The 26,392-nt window shown below is 36.4% G+C and overlaps 1 protein-coding gene across 2 annotated transcripts in view; it reads left to right on the top strand.

Annotated features, from left to right (window-relative positions):
- The window catches only part of CCDC171 (coiled-coil domain containing 171), a 145,720-nt gene that overhangs the window by 79,677 nt on the left and 39,651 nt on the right, over positions 1-26,392 (top strand). For both annotated transcript variants that reach the window (XM_027910163.1, XM_027910170.1), the window contains 2 exons: positions 12,623-12,768; positions 15,535-15,589. In XM_027910163.1, the coding sequence (XP_027765964.1) occupies positions 12,623-12,768; positions 15,535-15,589 (201 nt within the window). The remainder of the gene's footprint in view (positions 1-12,622; positions 12,769-15,534; positions 15,590-26,392) is intronic.

The raw sequence follows: 26,392 nt of genomic DNA, 5'->3' as shown, positions 1-26,392 counted from the left end.
AATTATGCTACTGCACAGTATTTTATTGGCTGTTAGAAGGAATATTATTCAGGCAAATTATTTACTATCTTTATATAGCAAGAAAATAATAAAATACTATCCAAATACCTTTTACTTTACATTGGAAGAATGAAAGGAATTGGCAGTTTATTGCATTTATGTGGAATCTAGTTCAGGTGTAAATATCACAGAATCACAGAATATGCTGAGTTGGAAGGGACCCACGAACATCATCGAGTCTAACCCTTAGCTCTGCACAAGACCATCCCCAAGAGTCACACCATGTGCCTGAGAGTATCGTCCAAATGGCTAACGGAGGTGATTGTCCCGCTCTGTTCTGCTCTGGTGCAGCCTCACCTTGAATATTGTGTGCAGTTCTGGGCACCACAGTATAGGAAAGACATTAAGCTGTTAGAGAGTGTCCAAAGGAGGGCAACAAAGATGGTGAAGGGCCTTGAGGTGAAGCTGTATGAGGAATGCTTGAGGTCACTCGGTCTGTTCAGCCTGGAGAAGAGGAGACTGAGGGGAGACCTTCTTTCATAGAGTTATAGAATCATAAAATCAGATGGGTTGGAAAGGACCTCTGACATCATGAAGTCCAGCCCTTGATCCACTACCACCACAGTTACTAGACCATGGCACTAAGTGCCACATCCAGTCTCTTCTTAAACACCTCCAGGGATGGAGAATCCACCACCTCCCTTGGCAGCCCATTCCAATGCCTGATTACCCTCCCTGTAAAGAATTTCTTCCTAACATCTGACCTAAACCTCCTGCAGAGCTTGAGACCATGCCCTCTTGTCCTACTGCTGGGTGCCTGGGAGAAGAGACCAACCCCTACCTGACTACAAGAGAGTGATGAGGTCTCCCCTGAGCTTTCTCTTCTCCAGGCTAAACAACCCCAGCTCCCTCAGCCTCTCCTCACAGGACTTGTGCTCAAGTCCCTTCACCAGCCTGGTTGCTCTTCTCTGGACCCGCTCCAGCACCTCAATATCCTTCCTGAACTGAGGGGCCCAGAACTGGACACAGCACTCCAGGGGTGGCCTCACCAGCGCTGAGTGCAGGGGAAGGATCACTTCCCTGGTCCTGCTGGCCACACTGTTCCTGATCCAGGCCAGGATGCCATTGGCCTTCTTGGCCACCTGGGCACACTGCTGGCTCATGTTCAGCCTCCTGTCGATCAGCACCCCCAGGTCCCTTTCTGCCTGGCTGCTCTCCAGCCACTCTGTGCCCAGCCTGTAGTGCTGCAGGGGGTTGTCGTGGCCAAAGTGCAGGACCCGGCACTTGGCCTTGTTGAAGCTCATCCCATTGGAATCAGCCCTACTCTCCAGTCTGTCCAGGTCCCTCTGCAGAGCCCTCCTGCCTTCCAGCTGATAGACACTCCCCCTCAGCTTGGTGTCATCTGCAAATTTGCTAATGGTGGACTTGATCCCCTCATCCAGATCATCAGTAAAGATATTAAATAGAACTGGGCCCAGCACTGATCCCTAGGGGACACCACTGGTGACCGGCTGCCAACTGGATGCAGCCCCGCTCACCAGCACTCTCTGGGCCCAGCTACAACTTCCTCGTGATGGGGAGAGGAGGGGCAGGCACTGATCTCTGTGGTGACCAGTGACAGGACCTCATGGAATGGCCTGAAGTTGTCAGGGAAGGTTTAAGTCGGATATTAGAAAAGGTTCTTCACCCAGAGAGTAGTTGGATGCTAGAACAGGCTCCCCTGCAAAGTGGTCACAGCACCAAGCCTGACAGAGTTCAAGAAGTGTTTTGATGATATTTTCAGGCACATGGTGTGACTCTTGGGGATAGTCCTGTGCACAGCTAAGGGTTGAACTCAATGATCCTTGTGGGTCTCTTCCAACTTGAAAGATTCTGTGATTCTGTGATTTTATTTTGAACATGTTGAAGAGTTCAAGATAACTGAGTAAAGTGCTCTCATCATTGAAACAATTTTGGTGTAATTTCGGTACTGTGTTAGAACACTGAAACAAATCAGGATTACAAAACATCACTTTGGTTAATCTTTGACAACTAGTTATGACCAGGAGTTAATTTCCAAGTAAGGATAGGTTTACCCTTCTACAGGAGATTGTGGAATAAGTTTGATCATGCTAGTCTGATTCAGTAGACATGCTAGTCTGATTTTGATAGTGATTTGAGAGTCATGCACTTAAGTGCATTTCTGGTGTTTTGTGGAAGATGGCACATAGCCAAAACAGGCAGAACGGTGGCTGAGAATAATGAAATGATGTGGAAACAAGCGTTAATAATTTGGTCTGCAAGTTACTTCTCCAGAGATGGTTAAGACCTGGTTTTTTTGGTCCACTATATTACTGACTGGCACACAGTGAAATCTAGAACACTTTAGACTTTGCAGTGTAGTAACATTGCCTATTTCAGAGAATTTATTTTTATCCTGAGTCTGTTTGCTGCACTGTGCTATTAAAAAAAAAAAAAAAAAAAGTAAAATCTGACATTCTGTTAAAGTTTGTATAGAGAAGAATGAAGATTTAAATAAAGTAATTGCATGAACCAGACCATCTTTATAGTCTTTTAAAAGTAACTTTCAAGATTTTCTGGGTATTCCATTTGTAGGAACTATTTGCCTCCCTTGGGGGAAGGGGAGAATAAATGGAACAATATTGGGATCTAAAAGCTTAATGGTTTTATTGCTGTACTGTAATTATACTAATAAATACCTCTGTCCATGACCTTGGAATTTACAGTGCAGTGAGAAAGATTTATTGACAAGTAATTTGGAAGAAAAACGGGATTATTGTGTAATTACAGTGTGTGGTTATTAAGCATATGAACTTACATATCATTTATCCCTGTTATTTCAAGACCTTCAACTATGTTTCTGTTTTCACTCAAAAATACTGACAGGCTTGATAAATCCAGTGCCTGGGAGATCTTTGTTATATTATTGGGTCAACTACAAAGTAACTTTGTTACCTTGAGATGTGCAGAGGGGATCAATAGATCTTTAAAACAGCATGTGATTTTTTTAAAGGAACTGTTCTAAACCCTGTTTTTCCTAGTAGTATAGATATCAATGTGTAGGACTTCCCACTGTACATGTGCTTGAGATACAAGTCCTTTATACATAGATTTATTTCTTGCTGCTGTTTATCAAGGATCTCTCCAGGGCTTCATCATTTTTTCACCTTAGTCAAGTTTTCCCATGATCTTCCTTTCTGTTTGTGTGAAGCTAACTTTGCAAAGATCTTTATGTCTTCTTGTGAAACTGTAAGTAACAATATTTCAAATACTTATTGGAATATAATTTAAGTATCTAACTGACATAAAAGAGACATAAAACAAGAGACACACTCTTTTGCACTTGGATCCATTTGGCTACATACAATGCATTAGCCATTCCTATCTTTCATATAATTTGATCTTTTAATTTAATTTTTACACTCCATTAGGTATTCAGTGGTTTTCAAGGGGAATGTTTTTCAAAATTTATACCATTTTCATCTTCTAAAATCTGTAACTCTGCTATCTGCTTTTAATCATCAAGAGCATGGAAGCTCTTTGCGATTGTAGCAGGGCAACAAACTCAAAACAGAAATTACTCTTTTATGTTGCCTAAATTTTATGTTGAATTTTACAGAATGTATTTATGAAAATTCCAGTGAGGTTCTTATTACTACATCTCTTAGCTGTCTCAGTTAAAAATCTTTTAAAAATGTTTTAAAATCTTTCTAGTTTAAGTAAACCCACCTTAATTGTTGTTGGTTTGAGGGACTTTGTTTTGTTTGTTTGTTTGTTTGTTTTTTCTGTGGACTTTGCAATATGTAATGAAGTAATTTTAAAATTACGAATTTAGGATTCTCTATTCTAAGTAGCAGTCCCAAGATTTTACTTATAAATAGTACTTCATTGTCCTACAAGAAAATTTCTGAGATGAGAAAATGAAGAAATAAGTGTTCTTTAAAAGAAGTTAACGACATTTTACTAAAATAAAGGGTTGTATGATATCACCCAATGTGATGATACAGCATATTTATTACTCTTGCTTCTGTAGGTAGGTGAAACAGGCAACTTTTCAAGTTTTGTACCATCATAATGCCATTTTATTTTACAGTTAGGAACATGCCAAAAGAGAAAAATATGAATAATAATTCAATTTAACAGTTGCAGTGATTTATCACTGTCACTGTTTAACATGCCTGCTTTAGGATCTGTGTGTGCCAAGCTCAGGGAAATTTATTCGTTGTTTAAGCTTTGTGTTCTCAGTTGGCACTTGGTATGATTCAAAGCTTACCCAGAGAGAAGTGTGATATCCAATCACTATGTCTTTATAGCACTTTGATCTGCTTGCTGAATATTGGGATATATCTTCAATGCTTTTTCTATAGAATGATTTAGAAGTTGTCTTTTATATAAGTTATATTTTGTTTTACTTCATCTGTTCTTTCTGCTAAGGGGACTACTCTCCAGTTTTTAATAAATGGAAGAAGAGGGTGACCTGTATAAAAGAATAGATCTTTCAGTATAAAATTACTTGTTTATCAATTCTTTCTTATTTTATTAAGGTTTAAAATATAAAAGGGATAAGGAGAATCAAGTACCCGTGTTTTGTCCCTGTAGATGATTCATGCAGCAGGGTGTGGCTGGCCTGATATTAAAACGAAACATGGAAACGCATACTTACATGTACAGTTTCAGAACTTTTCTGAAGGGGAATGCAGTATTTGAGTGTAAACTGTATAAAATGTTAAATCTTGTGAAGCCCACATTAATGTTAGTGTCGTGTTAAAAAAAAATTTGTCTAATTAGTTAATGAAAGAAAATAAAAAAATCTTGGTGAAGCAAGATTAAAACTTTGTGTGGCACAAACAGACATTCTTGGCATTGTCCCTAATTCCTTAATGTGGTGGCTCACATTAATGCGCTAATGTCTAGTGGGATTGTGCAGCAACCTCTTCCCAGAAATGGCTGCAGAATAACCTGCAACAGTAAAAAAACCTTAACTGGAACCACCAGTGTATTTAGGTCATATTTTCTTACTCAGAAAATATGTATATTTTCTTACTCAGAACTAACTGAACCTTAAGTTCTACTTAGAAAATTAACCAACAGTATTGCAGAGAGGAGCATCACAAAGCAGCATCAGAGTTTGCTTGTAAGGTTAGTGCCTCTCTTTCAGGTACATGACTATTGTGAAAAGTCATCTTTTGCAGTACCAAGTGTAAATCATGTTCTTGAAATCTTGGAATTTTAACAACTGTAAGGCTGATTGTCTACCAGGGTGTAAAAAAACAAGTGTGAGAATGAAAAAAAGTAAGATTATTCTTTTCCATGGCACTTAAGTATCTGATTTAAAGGCGTGTTACTGCACAGACAGTCTGCTGCTTCTACAGGGCTGGGTCTTTTTTAGTCTGTGATTGCAGAGAGTTAAGTAGTGTGAAGGGAGAGGAATTTACATTTCTAGGGAGAAAAAAAGAAACATCAGCCCTGAGGTAGTGTGTCAGAAATTGAATAAGGAGTGAATGATCATGCCAACATGCATGTGATTCCAAAATTTTATTCTTATTTAACTTCAAGGATTATTCTTAAAACTCACAGTGATAAAGCCTGAGTTTTTCTAGAATTGTTTTTGTTCTATTAAAGTGGTATAATCTCTCTCTACAGCTTTCCAATAATAGTGTTGCCTTAAGATTGGAAGCCAAAAAATACTCCAAGCAAATTTAGTATAGAGATAAGATAAAGAGAGCTCATCTTTAATGATGGCCTCCTGGCCCATGGGAGTACAGACAAGATGTGTGTGCCCCAGGCAGTGGTTCTACAATTTTATACTGTCGTCCATCCAATTCCAGAACTATCTGCCCCCCAGTTCCTCCCATGGCATGCCTCTTTGGAATTTGAGTCGGGAGTCCTAAGACCCCTTTCGGCATAATTTTTCTCTTATTCACAGCATGAATTGTCCTTTGGAGCCTCTCTCAGGTTCTGGGCTTGAAGGTTGCTTTGACTACCGCGGTATCTTGTTGTTCAAACCTCTCTTAAACAGAGGTGTTTTCTGCAATTCTATATTGAAAAGGAGTGTAAACATACCTGAAGGATTTAGAGAATTCAATATGAAATGACAAAAAAGGGTTTAGTGAATGTAAACTGCTGTTCCAAAGTGTTCTAAAGTGTGACAGACTATACAGGTACATTAAAATTTATATTTACTACACAATTACTTCTAAAATCTACAAAAAGCTAAAAATCTAAAAAGTTCAAAGGCATCATACTAATGTAATTTGCTTAGCTTAGAAGCTGATAAAAATTTTTAAATTATCATGTGCATAAATTTGATCATGTACTTTAACATTTTCCAAAACGTAGTTTAAAAGTGGGTCTTAATTATTATCTCTGTTTAGATTACTGTATGTCTGAAAGGCCCAGTGCATCTTGGTATTCAAGAGGGTGTCTCTCAGCAGTCCATGAGGATCTAGCCTATGTGTGGGTGTTTTATATTTTGTGATTACTTCCCATAAAAACTTTCAAAGTTTTGTTTAGTTGTACTTTGAAGCTGAGTGAACATAGGATGTCTCTTCTGGAAGAGGTGTTACTATGCAGAATTATTCAGGAAGAACTGCTGTGGTTAAATTAATAAGGTGGTTTAATTCACAATAACTTCAAAACATACACAGCTCAACGACTTCATAAAGCATTTTTGGTCATACTTTACTAAACGTTTGAGCTAATACAGTTGAAAAATATATTCCTTTCTTGTTGATCAGAATAGATTTTCTCTTGAGAAATGTTTGATGGTAGCAAAGAGATATTAAACCTAGCTATAAGTCTTTGAGGCACTGTAATCCATTCTCAACCACTCCAGGTAAAATGCTTGTGGTACCTAAACTTACTTGGATGTCTGAGAGCTATGTTACAGTCAATAAATGAACTGTTGTCTAGACATACATAGGTAATGCCATTTGCTTTCACAAGGTGAGTGCCTCGAATTTCAAGTGCCTTTTGTAAGAAAAATATCTCACAAAATGAAAATGTATGCATTTCCTCCATCCCATCCATTGAGTCATTCTCAATTTTTTGTTAAAACGTTTCTTAGTACTTGGACGCTAGATCTTGTACAGTAGCTGCATGTCACAATTGCTTTTAAAGTATCTGTACTGTCATTTAAGTCATAATTGTCTTTGGTTGATTGCTTGACATTTTTATGATACTGATTTAGCTAAACCATAATTTGTGCTCCCATATTATGAGGGTTTCTTATATGAAACAGTCACAAAGGATTGTATTTGACATTGCATTAGAAATGTGAAAGTATCTGCAAGTATCCATTCACCAACATTTTATTGGTTATTTATTAAAATGATTGTGCTGGTTGGTATTTGTTTTGCTTAGTAGACCCCCTCAGTTCTGTGTGACCTCATAACAAGGCACTTTCAAAGACATGAAAGTTATTTTGCACTGTAACTATAAGCTATTTTTAACTGCTTCCATGCTTCCCATACTTCAGAGTCATCCGGTATGTACTTTCTCTCAGTGCCAGGATATGAAAAGATTGCTACTGTCAGGATGGGGGTCCAGTTGCAAAAAGATTAAAAAAATCACTACTTTTTTCTGCAAAGCAGATACAGCTCATTCAAGTGTCCTTTTGAGCACTCATATTTCTTTTTCTAGAGAAGTTTAAAGGGCATATGAAAACTTTTGTTATTGAAGGGATATCATGGGCGGTCAGCCTCAGGTTAGCTGTGCTTGCATGAGTGGATCAGCCACATGGAGTTCATTTCAAACTGTTTTAAGACACTACTGCAGCCACTGTGAAACACACAATGAATCCAGTTGATAGTGCGGTTTAGTTTCAATTTGAGAAGTGTAAAACCATCTCTTTCCTGACACAGGTCTAACTGTATGCCTTGGATAGGGTTTTTTTTAAAGTATTGATGAGAAATCTCAGTTATGAATTATTTTTTTTCAATGGAACTTTTCCCCTGAAATTTTTAATTCCCTCCTAAAAGAATAAGCTTCATTTTTTTTTTTGTTCTTGTCAAGTAAGAATTCTTTTCAGAAAACATTCTTTGGAAATTCAGCTGTGAAATTTGAGCTAATGTACTTGGTTTGCATTGCAGTCGTGCATACTAAAAATATGGTTAACATTACATATTAATGTAGTTTGTTGTACCTTTTGAATTTGAACCATTTGAAGATGCAAACTTCTCTAAGTTACTTATAGATTGTCTTTTGAGGGGCACTCAGAGACCATCTTGAAAATTATATTTGCCAACCAGGATAATGGGAAGTCTGTTTAAACTGAATGCTGACTAAATTTTCTATATCTTTTTTCATTGTGAAATTTTATTAGCTGTGCGTGTAGGACAGCTTTCAGAACGTATTTTCTTAAAAGTAATATTTTGCATCTAAATAGAAAATATACATATAAAACTTCACCTGGAAGAGATAATCTTTAATTTCACAAATCAGTTCATAATACACATACTGCAGTGTATTTATGTATCTTATACTTCTGTATTGTGTCTGTGTAATTTAAATCTAATTTACTGAGGAGTTTAGCTTTAGGTGATCTTGGAAAATACGCTTTCAGTATAAATGTGTCACACATGCTTTGCATGAATTTAAACTGTATGGCTGTCATCATTCATCTGGAGTGATTGTCCATCTGTTATCTTTCAAATAGAGTGGTTTTTTATGTGTAAAGAATATCAATGTTAAGCTTTGATTTATTTTTGTAACTGGTTTTGAATAAAAAGATTCCTCACTGCAAAACCTAAACTTGTTAAAAGGAGCTTGTGGAAGGACCAAACGAACAGACATCCAATGAGATTTTTCTTCAGTGCTATCAGTTGCTTAATGTTCTTTCCAACAAATGCTTTTTCATGCTTAATTTGTGGAGGGAAAAATGCCTAAATCTAAAATGTCTCTAAAGGAAACTCCTTCTAAGGATTCTGATAAAAGCTGAACTGATCTATGAGATTGTGGTGGATGATAAAGGAAGGAACACAGTCATGTCTGAATTAGCACCTGAATGCATAAACATCTGAATTAAGCAGATAACTGGCATTTTATGGAATGCTAATAAATTGGAGTTTTGCTTCTAAGTTGGTTCAGAATCACTTGTGCTTGAAAGTGAAAGCTCAGCATCTTCACAGAACTATGTGCAGACATAGTAGGTTTTTAAAACCTTCATTCTTCTTATCATATTTAGCCTCAACTTTCTAACAGTTGTAATTGTCCACAGAAAACATTTCAAGATAAATGCATTATCAGGTTTTGAAATTTCTTTATTTTTGTAAATACTAAGACCTGGGGGGCAAAATAAGGGCTATATTGTGGATTAAGTGAAATATCTCAAGGCTGTGCTTTTCTGATAACTGAACCTGAAGTGACCTTTCTCAGACACAATTACAGAGCTGTATGTTTTTCCTTTAATTTCATCAGGGGTTTAATTAGTATACAAATAAAACTTCCCTTATCTTCCTTTCTACCTAATTGGCTTGTCTTTGCTCATATATGAAGAATGTGAAAGTGGGCTGTAATTAGGGTGACCGTGTTAACCTTTTTTTCTCAAATGTACTGTTGCCTAAAGGCCTCAAGGCCTAAAACCAGTGCTTTGGATTATTGCTTTGCAATCACTATGGCTCTCCCATAGGTTTTCTCATGAGCAGAAGGGCTTTGGGTGCTGCAGGTTCCCACTGCTTAACGGGATCTTCATTCTTCTCCCCACTAAATGTTTATTGATTATCTCACTGCTCCACACTCAGCCTCCAACAACTTAATATCAGGTGACAGTCAGGAGAGTTCTCCAAGTAATTAGAGTGGAGCATTGAGGGAACAATTAGGAGCAGAGTTATTAAACTTGATTTATCCTATTCTCTCCTGAACACTTTCTTGGATATCAGAACATCACACTTTCACAATCTACCCTGGCTGAGAAATTAGTGGCTAACCTGCTGCTTATCATTGTTGCCTTGCTGCCTTGAGGCACACCCTCTTGGTTTCAGTCACTCAGCTGGAAATATTAGAGTCCATAAAGTTTATCAAGGGTTTTAATTAGATCAATCTGAAGAAGGGGGAAAAAAGAGGCTTACCAGCCATTATTTTATAATACTCCGCACTGTATTTGAGCATTTCCAAGACTTGACTTTAACCCACAGTAGCAAGGAGCTTCAAGTAGTTGCTGAAACTGCTTTTGGAGTGCTAAAATCGGTTTCCATTTTGCTTAGATATTGAAGTAATGTTGATAGGTAAAGTCCTAATCCTTTGGAGATTTCTGTAAATAATGGTGTTCTTTTTGAATATAATAAAGCTGCAGTTCAGCGAGATACTTAATTTAACCATTTCTATATTTCTTCATCACCAGTTATTGTGGATTGCTGGTCATGCCCCTTAACAGAGTTAGGCTTCATGCTTTCATTCCTGCTATTGCCTCTGTAATAGGCCTGTGCTTGCAGTGGGTAATGTAGATTAGTTAGCAGATCTCAGAAGATTTTGACATCTAGTGGATCTCTTCACTATTAGTGGTCAGTGATGAAAGCTTTATGTGGGAGCAGACAGCTCTTCAACCCCTGCAGAAGCATAACTAGCTAATAAAAATGAAATAAATATAGATAATGTTCCTATTATCCTATCTCTCTCCACTCTTAGACCACTAGGATCTTGGAGCCAAAATCTCTTCCAGTTGCCTCTATATCAAAAATTTATTGCATCAAAATGTTAGCAGGATTATTTTTTCTACATCATCAAAGCTCAGCCTTGTTGTCTTAAAAACAGGTTTTTCAGTCAGGTGGGAAAGTGCGTTGAACAAAGTGTTGGCACCAGAGACCTTCTTCACTATTCAATAATTTCTGTTTGTCAAAAGGTGAGAATGTGGGCAGGGGGTAGACTTGACTTGGTTTTCACAACTTTTTCCTCAATGCTAACTTAACCAAGCAAACAGTAAACACAATAAATGGAACAATATAATGTTCTTTGTTTTTAAATTAAAGATGGTTCCCATTATCCATGCTAATCCACATCTTGTTCCTTGGAAAAAACTTTTCTGAAAATCTGATAATTCACAAATTCAGCAGTTCAGACAGGGCTTTAGTAGCTGCCAGTGGCATTAGGGTAGAATTTCTGAAAGCAACACTTCTGGTTTTGGGTATCTTTGTGGAGTGGATGAATGATATCTGTGTATTTATCTTTATTTTAGGTGAAAAATATCAACTATTCATTGAAAATAATGACCTAAGAGTCAGAATAGAGTAATTCAACTTGGGTCATTAGAGCAAGAAAAATATTAGCATTTCTGGGGTTGGAGTTTCTTAAATAAACTTCTGATTGCCTTTTTTTTCCTTTTTTCATTACAGCTGTGAATAATTTCATCTTAGATTTTGTAAGTTGCTGAACAGACAGTTTAGGTAGTGGTGCTGTACCTTCAAAATACAGTGTTGAAATAACTGGATGCTTTTTTGTCTTCAGAAACATTTGAAGAAAACTTACACCAATCAGCAGATTTCAGTTTATTTTGCAGTCTCATGCTGTACTTTGTTACTGTATAGTAATTTTCTCTAGCATATTGTTTTTTGAAGTACCTCTGATTCTTAGATAGGTCTGTAACTTTTTCATATTAGTTGAGTTCTCAGCACCCTCCAAATTTTTACCAGCCTTTTGTGTATATTGTTCTTGGTACATATCCACAGCATAGTACATCTTTTCCATGTTCCACAGCCCAGGGCAAGTACTCCCAAGTACAAATTATGCAGAGCATTCTCAGATCTTAAGCAGAAAACATATCCATAAATTTTGAAAGCAAAGTGCAAGAGCTGAAGGTGCAAGAGTCTTGAAAGCAAGGTACAAGAGTCTTGCAATTATGCAGCCTTCTCTATTCTTCTGTGTTGGTTTAGAATAAATATGTCAGGAAATACACCTTTTGTAAAAGAATGTTTATAACCACGTATTATAATTTCTCTCTAAAAAGGCAATTAGCAGCTTAAAGTAAAATTTAACATTTAGCAAATTATGAAATCAAATTATTAATACTCCAGTCTGTAAGTATATTGATTTATCCCAGCAGAAAGGAGTAGCAACTAAACAGATTCTTTATTAATTAGTCCAGTGAGCTATTTTTCATTTTTTGGATTAATCTGAATTGATTAAAACATGTCGTGTTAATTCTAAGTCAGAGAGAAATGTTAAAAAATATACATACTACTTTGCATATTGGAAAGCTGATGTTAAAGTAGCGAAAGCACCATAAAATAGAGATCTATTCTTAGCAGGAACTGTCCCAGATTTTAGTTGATACGCTAACAGAGAATACTAGATTTTTTTTTTTAATCCTAAAATTTCTAAGTACTGTAGAATATTTAAATAAATGCTTCTTTTTTTATTCCCTTTCTTTGTGAATTCTTTTCTTTATGTCCCCACTTGATCAAAAAATCACTTTATTTTATGAACATATTTGTACATAGGCCATGTACTAAAAACTGGGGAGTTGCTGGGTCAGTAATGTTTTAGCTAGAGAATTCATAAGACTTTAGTATGCAATGGTCCAAATCTACTTCACAGTCAGTCTGTTTTCCACTTTGTTTAATAGCCTATGGCATAAACTGAAGTTAATTATTTGGGCTGACAAGTAACTCTGTTTTCTGTCTGCTTGCAGAGCCTCTCCGAGGCAACAATGGAGCTGAGAAGAAGAGATCGATTTCTGCGTCAGCAAAATAGACTTCTTACCCAGCTGGAGCAGGACAAGCGTCGGCTGAGCAAGAGCATCCGCGATGCAGAGAGTGCCCTCTGCACGGCAGCGAAGTGAGCACTGGGACCTTGGGGAGATCACTTAAAACGGACAAAAGATCAATTCTTACTTTCATGCACAGGGTTTTAGCCTTGGCTAATGTATTGCTAGAAAACAAAAGTACATCTGTCTCTCTTTGAAATTCAGGGATAGTCTTTGAAAAAGAAAACTGTTAGTTCAAGGTACTAGATTTAGTTCAAGGTACTAGATGTTATGTTTTCTGTAGTTATCCCATAATAGTGCTCCAAATTCTTGGTCCTGAAATACCTTAAGCATTTTGTTTGCCAGTTATCTTACTGACTTGACAACATGCCTTTGGCAGATCCTTAATATTCTGTTTATTTAAGAAATTATTGTTTGTTCTCTCTATTTTCATGTATTTTTTTTAATAGATGCAATTTATTTAAAATAAATGCAGAAACATCAGCTAGGTGACAGGTCTTAGCTACCAAAGGGTCTGAAACCCATTTTGGACCAGGTCTTATTTGTGGAACAGGATAGATATTTCTGCTGAATTCAGAGAGTCTTGGATTTAGACATAAACCCCATACTGTTTTATACCATAACTTGAAGAGTGGAAGGAAATGTTCAGGGACCAATCTTGAAAAGATTGGTAGTCAAAAGGTGTTCCTTTAACTTGAATGAGATTATTAGTAACCTCTTACAGTTATATAGTCAGATAAAATTATAAATCCTTTCAGACTTTGTTACCTATTACTTTTATTGTAATATGCACTTTGAATATTGTTGGTCCATGGCTAAGATTTAAAAAAAATTCAATTTAAAATTAAAATTTCTCATTATACCTGAGGTACATTTGACCTCTGAAGAACAAAAGCTTAGAAGCTTTAAGGGCTTTATGCAGCAGTGAAATAATGTTTTTAATATAGCTGTAAGTGAAATGTTTGGCAATCTAACTAAAATAATAAATATTATTTGATATGAGTGTATCAAAGCAGATGTGACCTGAAGAAGGGTTTGTTCTGGAAAACTTGCCCCTTTTCACCCTGCCTCAGTCTATTTTATGCACTCTAGTAAGGATCATTCCCTCTAGTTGTTCTTGTATTCAGGAAGGGTTATTTTAATGTGCAGTGGTTTTAAAGTTGCTTTGTTTCTGCATAAAGCAGTTGAATTGATTAAGAAAGCTTCCATATCATTCATTGTTTTACAACTCTTCATAACAAATGTTTTTTTTTTTTCCCCATCGGAACATAAGCAAAGTGTGTGAAAAAGACTTTGCTTTTACCCAGAAAATCTTATTTTAATACCTATTCCATAACCTGAGTGATTGTAAGCAATGCATGGGTGTCTTTCAGCTTCTTTCTTGAAGTTTTGCAGAGGACAGCAAGATGGCTAGCTAATTCTGAGAATGGCTATCTTGATTTTCTTGAAGTGGTGGCCAGCAGTTCTTTCCACTTTCCTCTGGAGTAGGAAGCAATATTAATAAATGTGTCTGATAACATTGAACATGACAGAGAACTTACCAAAATGCTACTAAATTTCTGTGTCGTCATTTAACCCCAGCCAGAAACGAAGTACCCAGCCAGTCCAAAGAAAGTCAGGATCCCAAGAAGAGAAAAGTCTATGTGACAGTTTTTTTAGGAGTGTAAAAGCCAATCCTACTTTTCTGGCCACCTTTCTGTATTTACTGTTAAGATATGAATCAAGAAATGAGAAAGCAGCAGTCATTCCATGCAGAAGAATGGGTCTGAGTGGAAAAAAGTTGTCTGGAGGAAGACCTGATCCTTCTCTACAGCTACCTATACAGAGGTTGGAGTGAGATGGGAATCAGTCTCTTCTTCCAGGTAGCAAGTGATAGGACAAGAGGAAATGGCCTCAGGTTGTGCCAAGAAATTTAGATTAGATATTAGGAAAAACTTTTTCCCTGAAAGGGTTCTCAACCACTAGGACAGGCTGCCAAGGGAAGTGGTGGAGTCCCCAACCCTGGAGGTATTAAAAGATGTGTAGATGTGGTCCCAGGGGACACGGTTTAGTGGTGGACTTGGCAGTTCAGGGTTAATTGTTGGACTCAATGGTCTTAAGGGATTTTTCCAACCTAAATTATTCTGATTCTATGACTTCTGGTTTGGGTACTTTAAAAGCTCAAATAAAATAGTCACACAGCTAGCAAAATAAAGGCAGTCCAGGAATGTTAAGGTATACCAGCTTTTCTGGCATGGATCCTATTTGAATTCCTGTGGTGTTTGGTGGTCATACTGTTCTTTCTCCGTAGTCATGTGGTATTATACAACTTCAATTCTGCTTCAGTCAATTGTCATTTGAGACCAAGGTTTTTTATGGCAGAATAACTGATGAAAGCTGTCTTTCTTGCCTAATCTACAGAAAGGTGTAAGAGTATTATTTCATTCTACAAACTTCCCTTTTGTAAGGATAGGACCCTTGACTGGACTTCTTTTAGAAATGTACATGAGTGTATTATCTTCCTGCTAAAGCCTGGCCTCCTTTCAACATGCCCCTTATGTTTAAAACTCCATATTTCTTCTCCAAGAGCATGATAGTTGTTTGTTAATGTGCCTATAATTACAGCTGGTTTAATTGGTAATCCAGAACATTCATATGGAACCATGCCAAATAGTGACGCATAAACTATTTTTTTGGGGTTTACATTGGACATGTAAAATGGAGAGATAAAAACAAACAGTTTGAGTTATCAACAATTACTTGAAAAGGTGTGATAGTTAAAAAATAGCAGAAAATTAATTTCTAAGTTAGTAGAGCTTCAGTTCTATAAGCTACCTTTTTTTTTTTCCTTGTAATAGAGACAAAGAATTGATCATTAGTCATATGAAAGCTGTGGAAGTCACTCTTCATAAGGTAAGAATCTGAAGTGATCCCTCTGATTTGTATTTCCAAACATATCAAAGTTTTACAACTGCTTATTCACAGGGAGAGTAGAAATTGTTGTAAAGCAAACTTTCCTTAGTTTGTTTCTACCTTCAACTTCTCTTATCTTAAAAAAATATTTAGATTCAGTGAACTAAAATGCATTTTTGTACTACAAAACTGTAATATTTTGAATATAAAACTTGTTACAAAATCTGCTATCCTTCCCTAATCACTGAGAGCAAAATTTCTGGTTACCAAGTGAGGACTATTGAATATCCAAGGCAATTGCTGTGCGTTTAAGTCTCTACTGTATAAGGCAGAAGTCATTTGCTGAAGTCTCATACGTGGTGTTCATAAAATATTTGCCTTTGTGCTTGCTGGTTTAATCTTTCATATATGATTAAAAAGTAAGGAAAAGACAATATGTTGTAACCTGTAGTCAAAAACTTTAATGATAACTTTTAAAACATTTTTAAATTGATTAGTAATCTTAAGTAACTTGCCCTGGTTTGGTATTTTTGAAAGTCCATCAAAGCTGTATATATTAATTATTTTGGAGAAATGACTGTTTTTAACTCTAGATGTAAAGGTTAGTTTTTTTATACCTGTTTTTAGTCTAGAGCAACACAGATTAAAATAAGTGTTTTTATTACCTTGGGGTATTAATTTCCTTTATAACATCTTGAATTCTCAGCAACATGGTCTGTGTTCACCAGAACTGATGCTAATTTAATTTTCAGATACCTTTTTCAAGTTTCTCTTTGCTTTAATGTTCATGGAAAGTGACAGAGCCTAAAAATGTGTGTTTTAGCTGCAGCAGACTGTGCTGGTAGAGACCGTCTTGCTTTGTGCCCCCTCCTTTTTCATACTGGCTTCTTTAAAGCCTAGAAATCTACGTCATGCAAAAAGTGCTGTGTTTTTGCAGGAGCAAATGCAGTCCTGGGCATTGAGAATTTATTGTTCTGGATTGCAAAGTTACATTTTTATTTTGAAAGCTGTGCTGTTACATGCACAAGGACTGAGGTGTTTTGGGGAAAGGTTATAGATAAGGTTGCATGCTTAGTAGTGATTATCCTGATGCAGTGAATTTGATCGAGAAACAGCCATCTTTTTGTGAAAATTTTAGTTATCACATCTGCTTCTTAGTTTTTGATGTACATAGTTGTTAGGCCCAAATAGCATATTATTGAGTAGCAGAATAATTTATCCTTTCTGGTTTGACAACCTAGAGAATAAGGAAAACATAAGAATTAAAAATGATGGGTTGCTCCTTTCAGCAGAAACTAAAAAAATTGATTGTAAATAGTTCATAATTTGATACACCATTTCTCCTAGAAGAACAAAGGGAAAAAATATTGATCTTTGTTTGGGAAATATCTGAAATGTAAATCCTACATCATAATGGTAGCTAATTACCTCACATTAATGAACATGGCTTATGTGTAAACTATCAAGTTTGCACTGTTGTTCTTAAAGGGTTTCTCACAAAGTGAAAAATCAGAACATAATGAAGTGGATGAAATACTAGTAAAGGAAGCCCAAGCCTATCTTTTCTTCACTAGAAATTGTGGGAACTGCTTTTATGTTCCAAAAAGAAATGAAAAGAAGATGGATCCAAGTTCAGAATCATCTGGAGTTGAACATGTATTACTATTAGCTGCAGTTATACATACGGGAGTTTGAAATTGAAGATTATAGTATTTCTACATTGATGTATTAATGAGCAAATATCCCCGAAATTCCACTGCATCACTTGCAGAACCTGTGTTATTAATGCATAATGCTAAATTTTTGCCTCTAGACCTCAGAGGGATTTTATAGACATCCTTAGTAATCTTAGTTGGACTCAGGATAAGACAGTATTCTCTGATCCATTAAAGTGGCCTCATTCTTTTCGTACTCTATTCCTACAAGAATTCCAGAAGGCAGCAATACAGGTACTAGATAAATCTGCCTTTGAGCATACCTGAGTGTAGCATTCAGCAAACAAAGCAAAAAGAATCAGAGCAGAAGAAAACAAACTCTCTGCATGCTTCTAATACAACTCTAGACAAGGGATCATTTACACCACTTTCTGCCCCCTGCTGTGCCTGGATGGAAATTCTAGTACCATACATTTGTCAAAAAGTGCTTGGGCATGCTTGTGCACAGAATGATTCTTTCAAGACCATTTGAGAGCCACGTTTTTTAACATCACGACTATTTATCTACCATAAATGTTGAAGAATTTGAGCACCACATATGCTAAGAGAGAAAATATTTCTAGCAGCTTGTTTCATGTTCTTCATAAATTACAAGATATTCTTTAAAAGGTTATTTTTTGTCTATCCTGGATCTCGTCACATTAGCTATATTTATCCTACTTCTGGAGCTGAATTATTTGCACAAGTGTTCCTGATATCATCTTACACTTTCTAAATAGTATGGATAAATATCTAAACGCAAAATGAATGTATTAACAAATTCAAAACCACAGTAGAGCGTCACCAAGAGCAAACAAAGACCTAAAGAGGATATTGGTTTGGCTCAGTTTTATTTTCAAAATATTGAAGATGATCAAAAGGTAAGAGAAAAATTATAATAGACATAAAATTATTTTTAATGAAAGAGTTCTGAGAGGTCCAAACATAAAGACTTTTCTTAGAAAGTCTTCTAATAGAAAGAAAAACCATTTAAGTGAATAGGTTATTTTAGAATCCATCTGCAGTCCTTTTTTAATGTATGAAAAATAAATTATTTCTTGAAACGCTTTCCTCTCGCAAAGTTGAGGTTATTATTTTTGTTATAAATATACCCTTCTTATACTTACTGATAAACTATCTCTTTATTAGTTTCTTCTTACTTCTTAATATCATTTTTGTACACATAGAGTAAGAGACATTAGAACTGTTCACTTTCTATAACTAGGTTTTTTAACATGCATAGTTAATGATTATGCCAGTTATGGTAATCCCATCGGAAGAAGGTATCATTTTATACTATGTCTACTAAAATCTTCAGCTTTCCCTTTATATTGCTCCTCAGTTTGAGTGCTTATGGTGGGTTAGCCTTGGCTACCAGCCAGATGCCCACCCAGATGCTCTCTCTCTCCCTCTCAACAGGACAGGGGGAAAAGATGAGAAAGCTCATGTGTTGAGATCTAGATTACATACTAGTTACTGTCACAGGTAAAATAGTTGACTTAGGGAAATTATTTTATTTATTAAAGTAGATTTGTAGAGTTAGAAACAACAGTTAAAAAATAAGCATTATCCTGCCTTTTAAGCTCAACTTCACTAGTGGCTCCTTTGCTCGTGCTCTGAGGCGCAGGGGCTTGCAGTCAGGTCACAGTAACTATTCTCTGTTGCTTCTTCCTCCTCGTGCTGTTTCCTTGAACCAGTGTGGACTGCAGCCCTTCAAGAATACCTGCTCCAGCGTGAGCTCTGCATGGACTTCATTACCTTCAGGAACTATCCACCTGCTCTGTTGTGGGATCCTTCATGGAATATGGTGTGGACCTGTGCTCCAGCAAATCCTTTCCAGGCACTACAGGGAAATACCTGATCCAGTGGCTCAAGCATTTCCTCCCCACTTCTGCTCTGACTTTGATGTTCAATCTTTTTCTTCCCTCCTGCTCTCCCTGTGTGGCGTGCTTTTGCCAGTCTGAAATTCATTTTCACAGCGGGGCCACCAGTAGCTGTGGGGCTCAGTCATGTCCTGCAGTGGTCCGTCAGTGATGGCTAGAACTGGCTTTGTCCCACTAGGTTCAGCCCCAGTCCCTCCTTACAGAGGCTGCCCTCCAGCCCCTGCTGCCAGCACTGGGGCACCTGCATCTGGTACAGTGCTATAAATGCATCTTCTTCAGCCTGCCTAAATCCCTGTTCTTTACACTTGGCCTCTGCTACACACCCTCATGGGAAGTCATCCCAGTGAGTCAGCCTTTACAGAGACAGAAAATTGTTTCTGTTTTTCCTTGTGCGCTTAGCTATTAAAATCTTGACAAGCGTTATAGTCTGTCAGAGTTTTCAGCCTGTCATGGCTGCTAAAGTTTTGGCCATTTTAGCAGGTAAAATACCATGTCCTCACAGTTTTTTCTAGTACCAGTTAGCAACCTATGAATACTGACATTTTGGAACAGGTCAGGGATCAAAGCATGTATCCAGTTTACTCCTTTCCTTTTGGCACTTGGTCAGAAGAATTACTCTTCATCCACTTCTGTAGTGCACTTCATTTCTGCTGATTGAAAGGTTCCTTTGCCAGCTGGCAGAACAGATTCCATGCAGACCTGTCAGCAGTCATGCCTTGAAATCCTTCCACTATTGTGTTTCATTGCCTTGCTGCTATCCTTATTGTCTTGTCTGAAATGTCCCTAAACGATCCATGTGTGAGATCTGAGCCCCACGGTTCTATCAGTTGAAAAAAAGATGAACACTGTATAATCTATCCTGTTACATACTTGTAAAAAATACAAAGACAAAATTATCTTTCTTTATCTGATTTAATTATGTATTTTTTTAATACAGTGCAAAGAGACAGTTGCAGACAGGGTGAAGCCATTGAATTAGTAAGGTTGTAACATTAGATTATTTTAACTGATGGGGTCCATAGCAATCAAGTGCATTTTGTTAGGATGGCTGTTTTACAGCCTGCAAGGAATTAATTTGCAATAGGTATAAGTCCGTATACAGGTGACTACATCAGTAAAAAACAGTTTAAGTACTAATAGTTGTTATTTTCAGCACAAAGACCACAAACTGACCAGGCCCTGGAAGAACAGAAGAATTCTAAGTCTTAAGTTAGCTGCCTCAGTTGGAATCCCATAGATTTGACCTGATACATGTAGGTATGGTGATCAACCACATTTCTCTTAGTTAACTAGGATTTATAGTCCATCATATTATTTATTTATTATTATTATTTATTATTATAATTTAATTATCTCAATAGTGATTTAAAAGCTCTTGTTTTAGAGATCTCAACTTAAGATTTTTCCCTAGCCTAATCAAACACTCAGAGCCAGTTTTTCTATGTGTTTAGACAAATTAACATTAAGAGTGAAGCCTGCTTGTGTACTCGAAGTCTATCCATCACTGTGGCCTTGGGTTATTTTAAACTGGCCCTATCAGAAGCATATTGAAACAGTGGGTAAGTGCAAAAAATCACAAAGAAAACCTAATTAGAATGTTGAAATTCTAAATAATTCCTGTAAGAAGTTTATAGTAGGAAACAAGCTATTATTTCTCTGTGCTAAGAAATAATGCAGTAAAAATATTACTTTTCCTCCTCCTCCATCTCAAATTAGCACCTCTTAATTTCAATGTTTGATGAATGACTTTTGTTTCCCCTCCTAGTAATCTGACTTTCTTGATCTGTGTTCCTAAAGATCAGTTGTGCAGGACATACAGGTGTTAGCACAGCTGGCTTGCTGATGACAACTCTGTCCATATAGCTGTCTAGTGTGTCATCACTCATATTGTTCAGTGTCATTCTGACCTAGCCAAGCTAAAAATGGTACTCCAGCTCAAGAGGGATTTAAAAACCTTGACAAAGTAAAGAAAGACATTGCCGAATGTCATATCCATGTGCTTAACTGTTTTCAGTTTAGACATATCTAAATAACTAATTTCAGAGTGCCTATTTCTTCTTTGTCTTTTGTTGTGGGTTTTTTTTGTGGGTTGTTTTTTTTGTTTTGGTTAGTTGGTTTGTGTTGAGTTGGGCTTTTTTGTTTGTTTGTTTGTTTTAAAGGCTGAATACTTTAGCGTAGTTTGCCTTCAGTAAGGAAAAATCCTTGTTTGGAGAACTGCAGAACTACTGACTACATTAAATGTTGTTTTCTCCAGACATAGGATCATTTTCAGCCCAAGGTCACTGAAATCCATTCATAGGGGATGTATTATAGTGCACATCTTGCAACCACAGCGAAGCTTAGGTGCAGTGGTCAACATTTGCAAAAAAAATCACTGGATCAAATTAACATCTTATGCGACAGAGCGTGTAGTAGTGTGTGTGTGTGTGTGTGTGTGTGTGTGTGTGTGTGTGTGTGTGAGAAAGCTTGGATTAATCCTGTAAGTAGTCTGGGATAGTACTCTGCTTTGAAAATTAATTTCCATAATCTTGACTAATCTGGCTGAGGAGAAAAAAAAAAAAAAAGAAAAAAAAAGCCAAGCACACCTGAAATGTCAGTTTTATGATGTTTGAGATCATCATAACGAGATATGAGATGCTCATATGATGTGAGATATGTCTCCTTACACAAATGGTGTTATGCAGGAATTACTATTCTTTTAGAAACCACCTATGAAATGGCTTGCTTTGTAATTAAATGCAAATTTGTATGACAGTAATCAGAAAGGATAGTCTCTAAATCTGTACACTAATACAGAAATTTTCAGTAGTCTTTCAATTGAGTGAAATATTTGACATACCTAATTACATTAATGTATGGCTACCTACAGCAAAGTATGTTGAACAACTGTTTAAAACCTCCACTATCAACAGAAGTCAGACCCTTGGCCCTGAGGATGTATTCTTTCTTTTGATGAAAGAGGGTGCATACAATAATCTTCTGGTGTTTAATGAGTACTCAAATCTAACTGTGATGGCCATATAACAAGTGTCCATTCAACTGAACCATGTAGCTCTTTTTCCCTTTCCCTCCTATTAGACACTCTTTTGTCTAAGCAAAATATGCTGTGATTTGGTGTAATTTGCTTTTTATCCTTCTTGTGGAAAGTAAAAGAAGTTTGAGGGGTGTTTTTGGAGTTCAGTTGACTAGTTTAGTTCCCAGCATCATTCATCACCTAATTTGCTCTCTAATTGTGGCAATAGTCTTCTAGTTTTCAAGGGCTGGATTTAAAATGCCTTCAGTTTAACCTGTGCAAACTTCTCTCACGCAGTCTTTCTATCCTAGAGTGATCCTTGATTGCTGAAACATCCTGATGGAAAATATTGTGTCCGTGATTATATAGGCCCTCTTTCAGCAATATGCATATACACTTTTGGCAGTGATTTCCTTATTTTCAGAGCAGACTCAGACTCAGATGTTTATGAGCAATTGATAATAACAGGTTGACTCTTTGATCTGAAGAATGATTTGTGTATTTGTAGCTTCTGTTATGTCAACAATATGGTCATCTCAAATCAAATAGATTAAATCAGAGTTTGCCATTCACTTATCACCATATCACTGCATCATTGTAGTTCTTCTTCTGCTGTTTAAATTGCAGATGATATACTATTAAAAAAGTATCAGGAAATGAAAGTGTAATAAACCCAAAGTTTTTTACTCTCTATTAGTATTTTTTTAAAGTAGAATTGGTAAACTTTAAACTTATAAAAGATTCTCCTCTGTAGATTATATAGTGAAATTTATATACATAAATAATCTTATTTTCATAATAAAAAACCATTGCCTTAGGCACAAAATGGAAACTAAAATCTCAGGTTTATTGTACCAGTCAGACAACATCTGGGCAAAGACATTAAGAAGGTCTAGGCATATTCTAATACCATTTGCAACTTGCTAGCATTTAGCACCATGTCTCTATTGGCAAAACTGGACACAGCAGCTTGAACTGTGCAGAGGAAAAACAAAGGGAACCCAGAAGTGGACTGTGGACAAACCTATTGTTATCTTGAATAAGCAGAAAATTTTGAAGCCAATTTTTGGATGTGCAGAATTAGCCCATCAAATTCTACACCTTGGTTCAGTCAATAACGTAACTTCAGTTTATTATTCAGTTTCAGCTTTGATCTGAATTAATGAATACTTTATTGATTTTAATTTGAGTGGCTATAGTCTTGTCTTCTTTGTTGCTGTCTTAATTAATTAAAAAGTTAAACACCATCATAAGTCACTATGCCCCTTTGTTTTAAAGTGTTATGAGTATTGTGGTAGAGTTGTTTGGATCATTTATGATTTTGCCTGGTTTTGGATAATATTTACATATGGCTACACTGAAAAATCTAAGGATCATACTCAACTGTGCACTGTCACAGTACTTAACTATGCTCAATATAAAATCACTCTTGCAGCTTTTCACCATTGCAGCTAAAATGATGTTTACCAAAATCAGAAATAGCCAGAATCTTCACTAACATTGGATAAATATACATTTATATAATTTTTCTTTATATTAATTTTAAAGTACAGGGAAGTGGAACTGGTTTTAGACATTTTTAATCATTGCAGTAAGCCTGATTAGCTGATTAGGTTTTTTAGATTTTAATATTAAGTCTCTAGTCTAAGGAGATACCTCAGACAAAATAACCTTGCTTTAGATTTCATATACATAAAAAAAAAAAAAAAAGAATTTGTTAAATATAGAAAAAGCTCTGAATGTTACATTTTAAAGCTAAACTACATAGGATGGTTTTCCTGGCTGTCAAGCTTCCAAAAAAAACCCAACCATTTTTTTAAAAAAATAAAGTTTCCAGTTTGACCTTTGCCTCATGATTCTTTAATGTAAGTCTGTATGTGAGTATTGTGCTTGCTCTGTTAGAAAATGAGGAAATAAACACAGTTTCCCAACTCTTGTCATTATGCTTCTGGATCTCAAAAAGCCAATCGACAGAAGTTATTAAATTAGTTTTTAACTAAGATTTTGTACAGGTATAGTCTGTGCAGCATGATTCTATGCAGGCATGGCCATTATAGTTTTCTAGTCTTTTAACAGATAGCCAGCTTGAAGACTATTTTGATTTCTAGTGAAACAATGTAATGATATTTGTACAGTATACACTCAGTCTTTTGTTCTTACAGTTTTTCCTGAATCTTTGTAAGTATTTTTCAAAGGAAAGGCTGCCTTAATTTTGTGTTTCTCAGTATGCATATTGATAATGAGATTTGCTCTTTACAATCTAAGTATTTACAAACAGAGAAAATGTTGTGTTTGTTTTTTTTTAGTTGTAGTCTTCCTGTAAAACACCATAATCTTTAAGAAGCTAATATGTACTTTTCTGAAGCAGTGGTATTAATGGCATATATTTACCAAAATGCAGCCATTTTAAAAAATGGGGTTTATATTTTATTGTTCAGTGAGTGTCAGGCCCCAATGCTGAAATGGAGAGTTTGAAACTAATAGGGTTAAAAGGACTTCTACTGTCTGTATTGTGTATGTATTATACCTACATTGCTTATACATTGTTTTTTTCCCCCTAGTATTAGCAATCTGCTTTTGTACTTTGACACAGGGATTTCCCTTGTGAATTTTGTCACAGAAAAAAGAGAATCATCAATATCGCAGTTAAACTTGACTTTCAAAGCTAATAGTATCTCATTTGGGGGCTGAAATTTAATAAATTTTCTTTGATTCTGTTTGAGTTTTTAAACATCAAACAATGAATTGGCCAGGGTGCAGTAAAATATTTAGATCTATTGACTATGGTTCAGAAGGGTAGAAGGCAAAACACTGGTGGTTTGATGTTGATAAATTCTTAGTACCTTAATCCACATTAATGTTTTCTTTTATCTGTGTGCATACTGGCAGCAAAGACACTGAAAAGTTGGTATATATAAGCTATAAAAATGTAAATTGTGTGTGTGTGTGTGTGTGTGTATTTAAAGCAATGCATTTTGTTATATTCAGCAAGGTTAACATCTGACCAGAATTACACATGCTGACAGAACACTCTAGAGAGTATATTTGTTCCATAGGACTGTATATCCTGAACCTAGTGCACTGTGTGTGCAAAAAATGTGTAGAGGACCTTTCCTGTTATAAAAATTGCATCATAGTGCATATGTTTGGCAGCCACAGGTATTGACAGGAATTCTTTAGGTCAACTTGGGAAATGTAGGGCTCCCTATTCCCACAGAACAGAGGAATGAATAACATAAAATCCTTTCTTCTTTGTATCAGTAGATTTGCACAGCTTCTTTCAATCAGAGCAGATTTCGAAGGCTCAGCTATTATTTGAAAGATGTTCACTCATAATCAACATTATACAAAAATCTAATTTTGTAAGTAGTTACAGAAAAGTAATCTGGGATTTAAAATTAATAGACCTGTTCTTGTGGGGAAGAGAGCCCCTATGAAAAACTGAAATACATTTAAATAGTATTTAGTAAATGGTTTTTCTATTGATTTATGGGTATTTAGTATATATTCAGTATATGTTTTATTATCAGACCGTATATTGTTTAGTTACAGTGTGTTTGCAATACTTGCTACTCAACACATGCAGTCTGTGCCTAATGAATGGATTTAATCTATTCATTTGTACTAATATATGTTTGTATGTGTGTCTATCCATCTGTATTATAATTTAATGTGACTACTGGGGTCTCTCCTGGAGGTGGACATGGTATTTTTTTGGTATTAAATAGAATGAAGAAATTGGTGCGTGGCGTCATATGGCGTACGAACATAGGTCACGCACCCGTGGAAGTTACGTGTTAAATACACATATTTTTCACATCCACGCTGACAGGCTCGGGACACCCTGCGGAACGTGGGGAAGTGTCGGATTTTCGGCGGAGCCGGGTGCGGGTCCGCGGCAGGGCCGGGGCGGCGGCGGCGGTGCCGGGCGCGGCCGGCAGGTGGCAGTGCGACACCAGGGGCGCTCCGCCGCTCCGGCCGCCCGAGCGAGGGCCGGGCATCAATCTGTCTGGGCTTTGTGCAAATTGTAGCATTTCCCACTCCAAATTGGCGCGGTTAGAAACTGTACAAAAGTCGATTAATACCACTTAGTGCGTTATTTCTTACAGTGAGTCTGCGATAAGAGATCTAGTAGCATTTTTTCCTTTTTTTTTTTTTTTTTTTTTTTTTTTTTTTTTTTTTTTTTTTTTTTTTTTTTTTTTTTTTTTTTTTT

This window comes from Empidonax traillii, unplaced genomic scaffold, assembly GCF_003031625.1.
Source record: "Empidonax traillii isolate 1590-97213 ecotype Southwest subspecies unplaced genomic scaffold, ASM303162v1 scaffold28:size2823434, whole genome shotgun sequence".
NCBI lineage: Eukaryota > Metazoa > Chordata > Aves > Passeriformes > Tyrannidae > Empidonax > Empidonax traillii.
The sequence above is the reverse complement of the archived record's forward strand: the minus strand, read 5'-3'. Positions and strand labels throughout refer to the sequence as shown.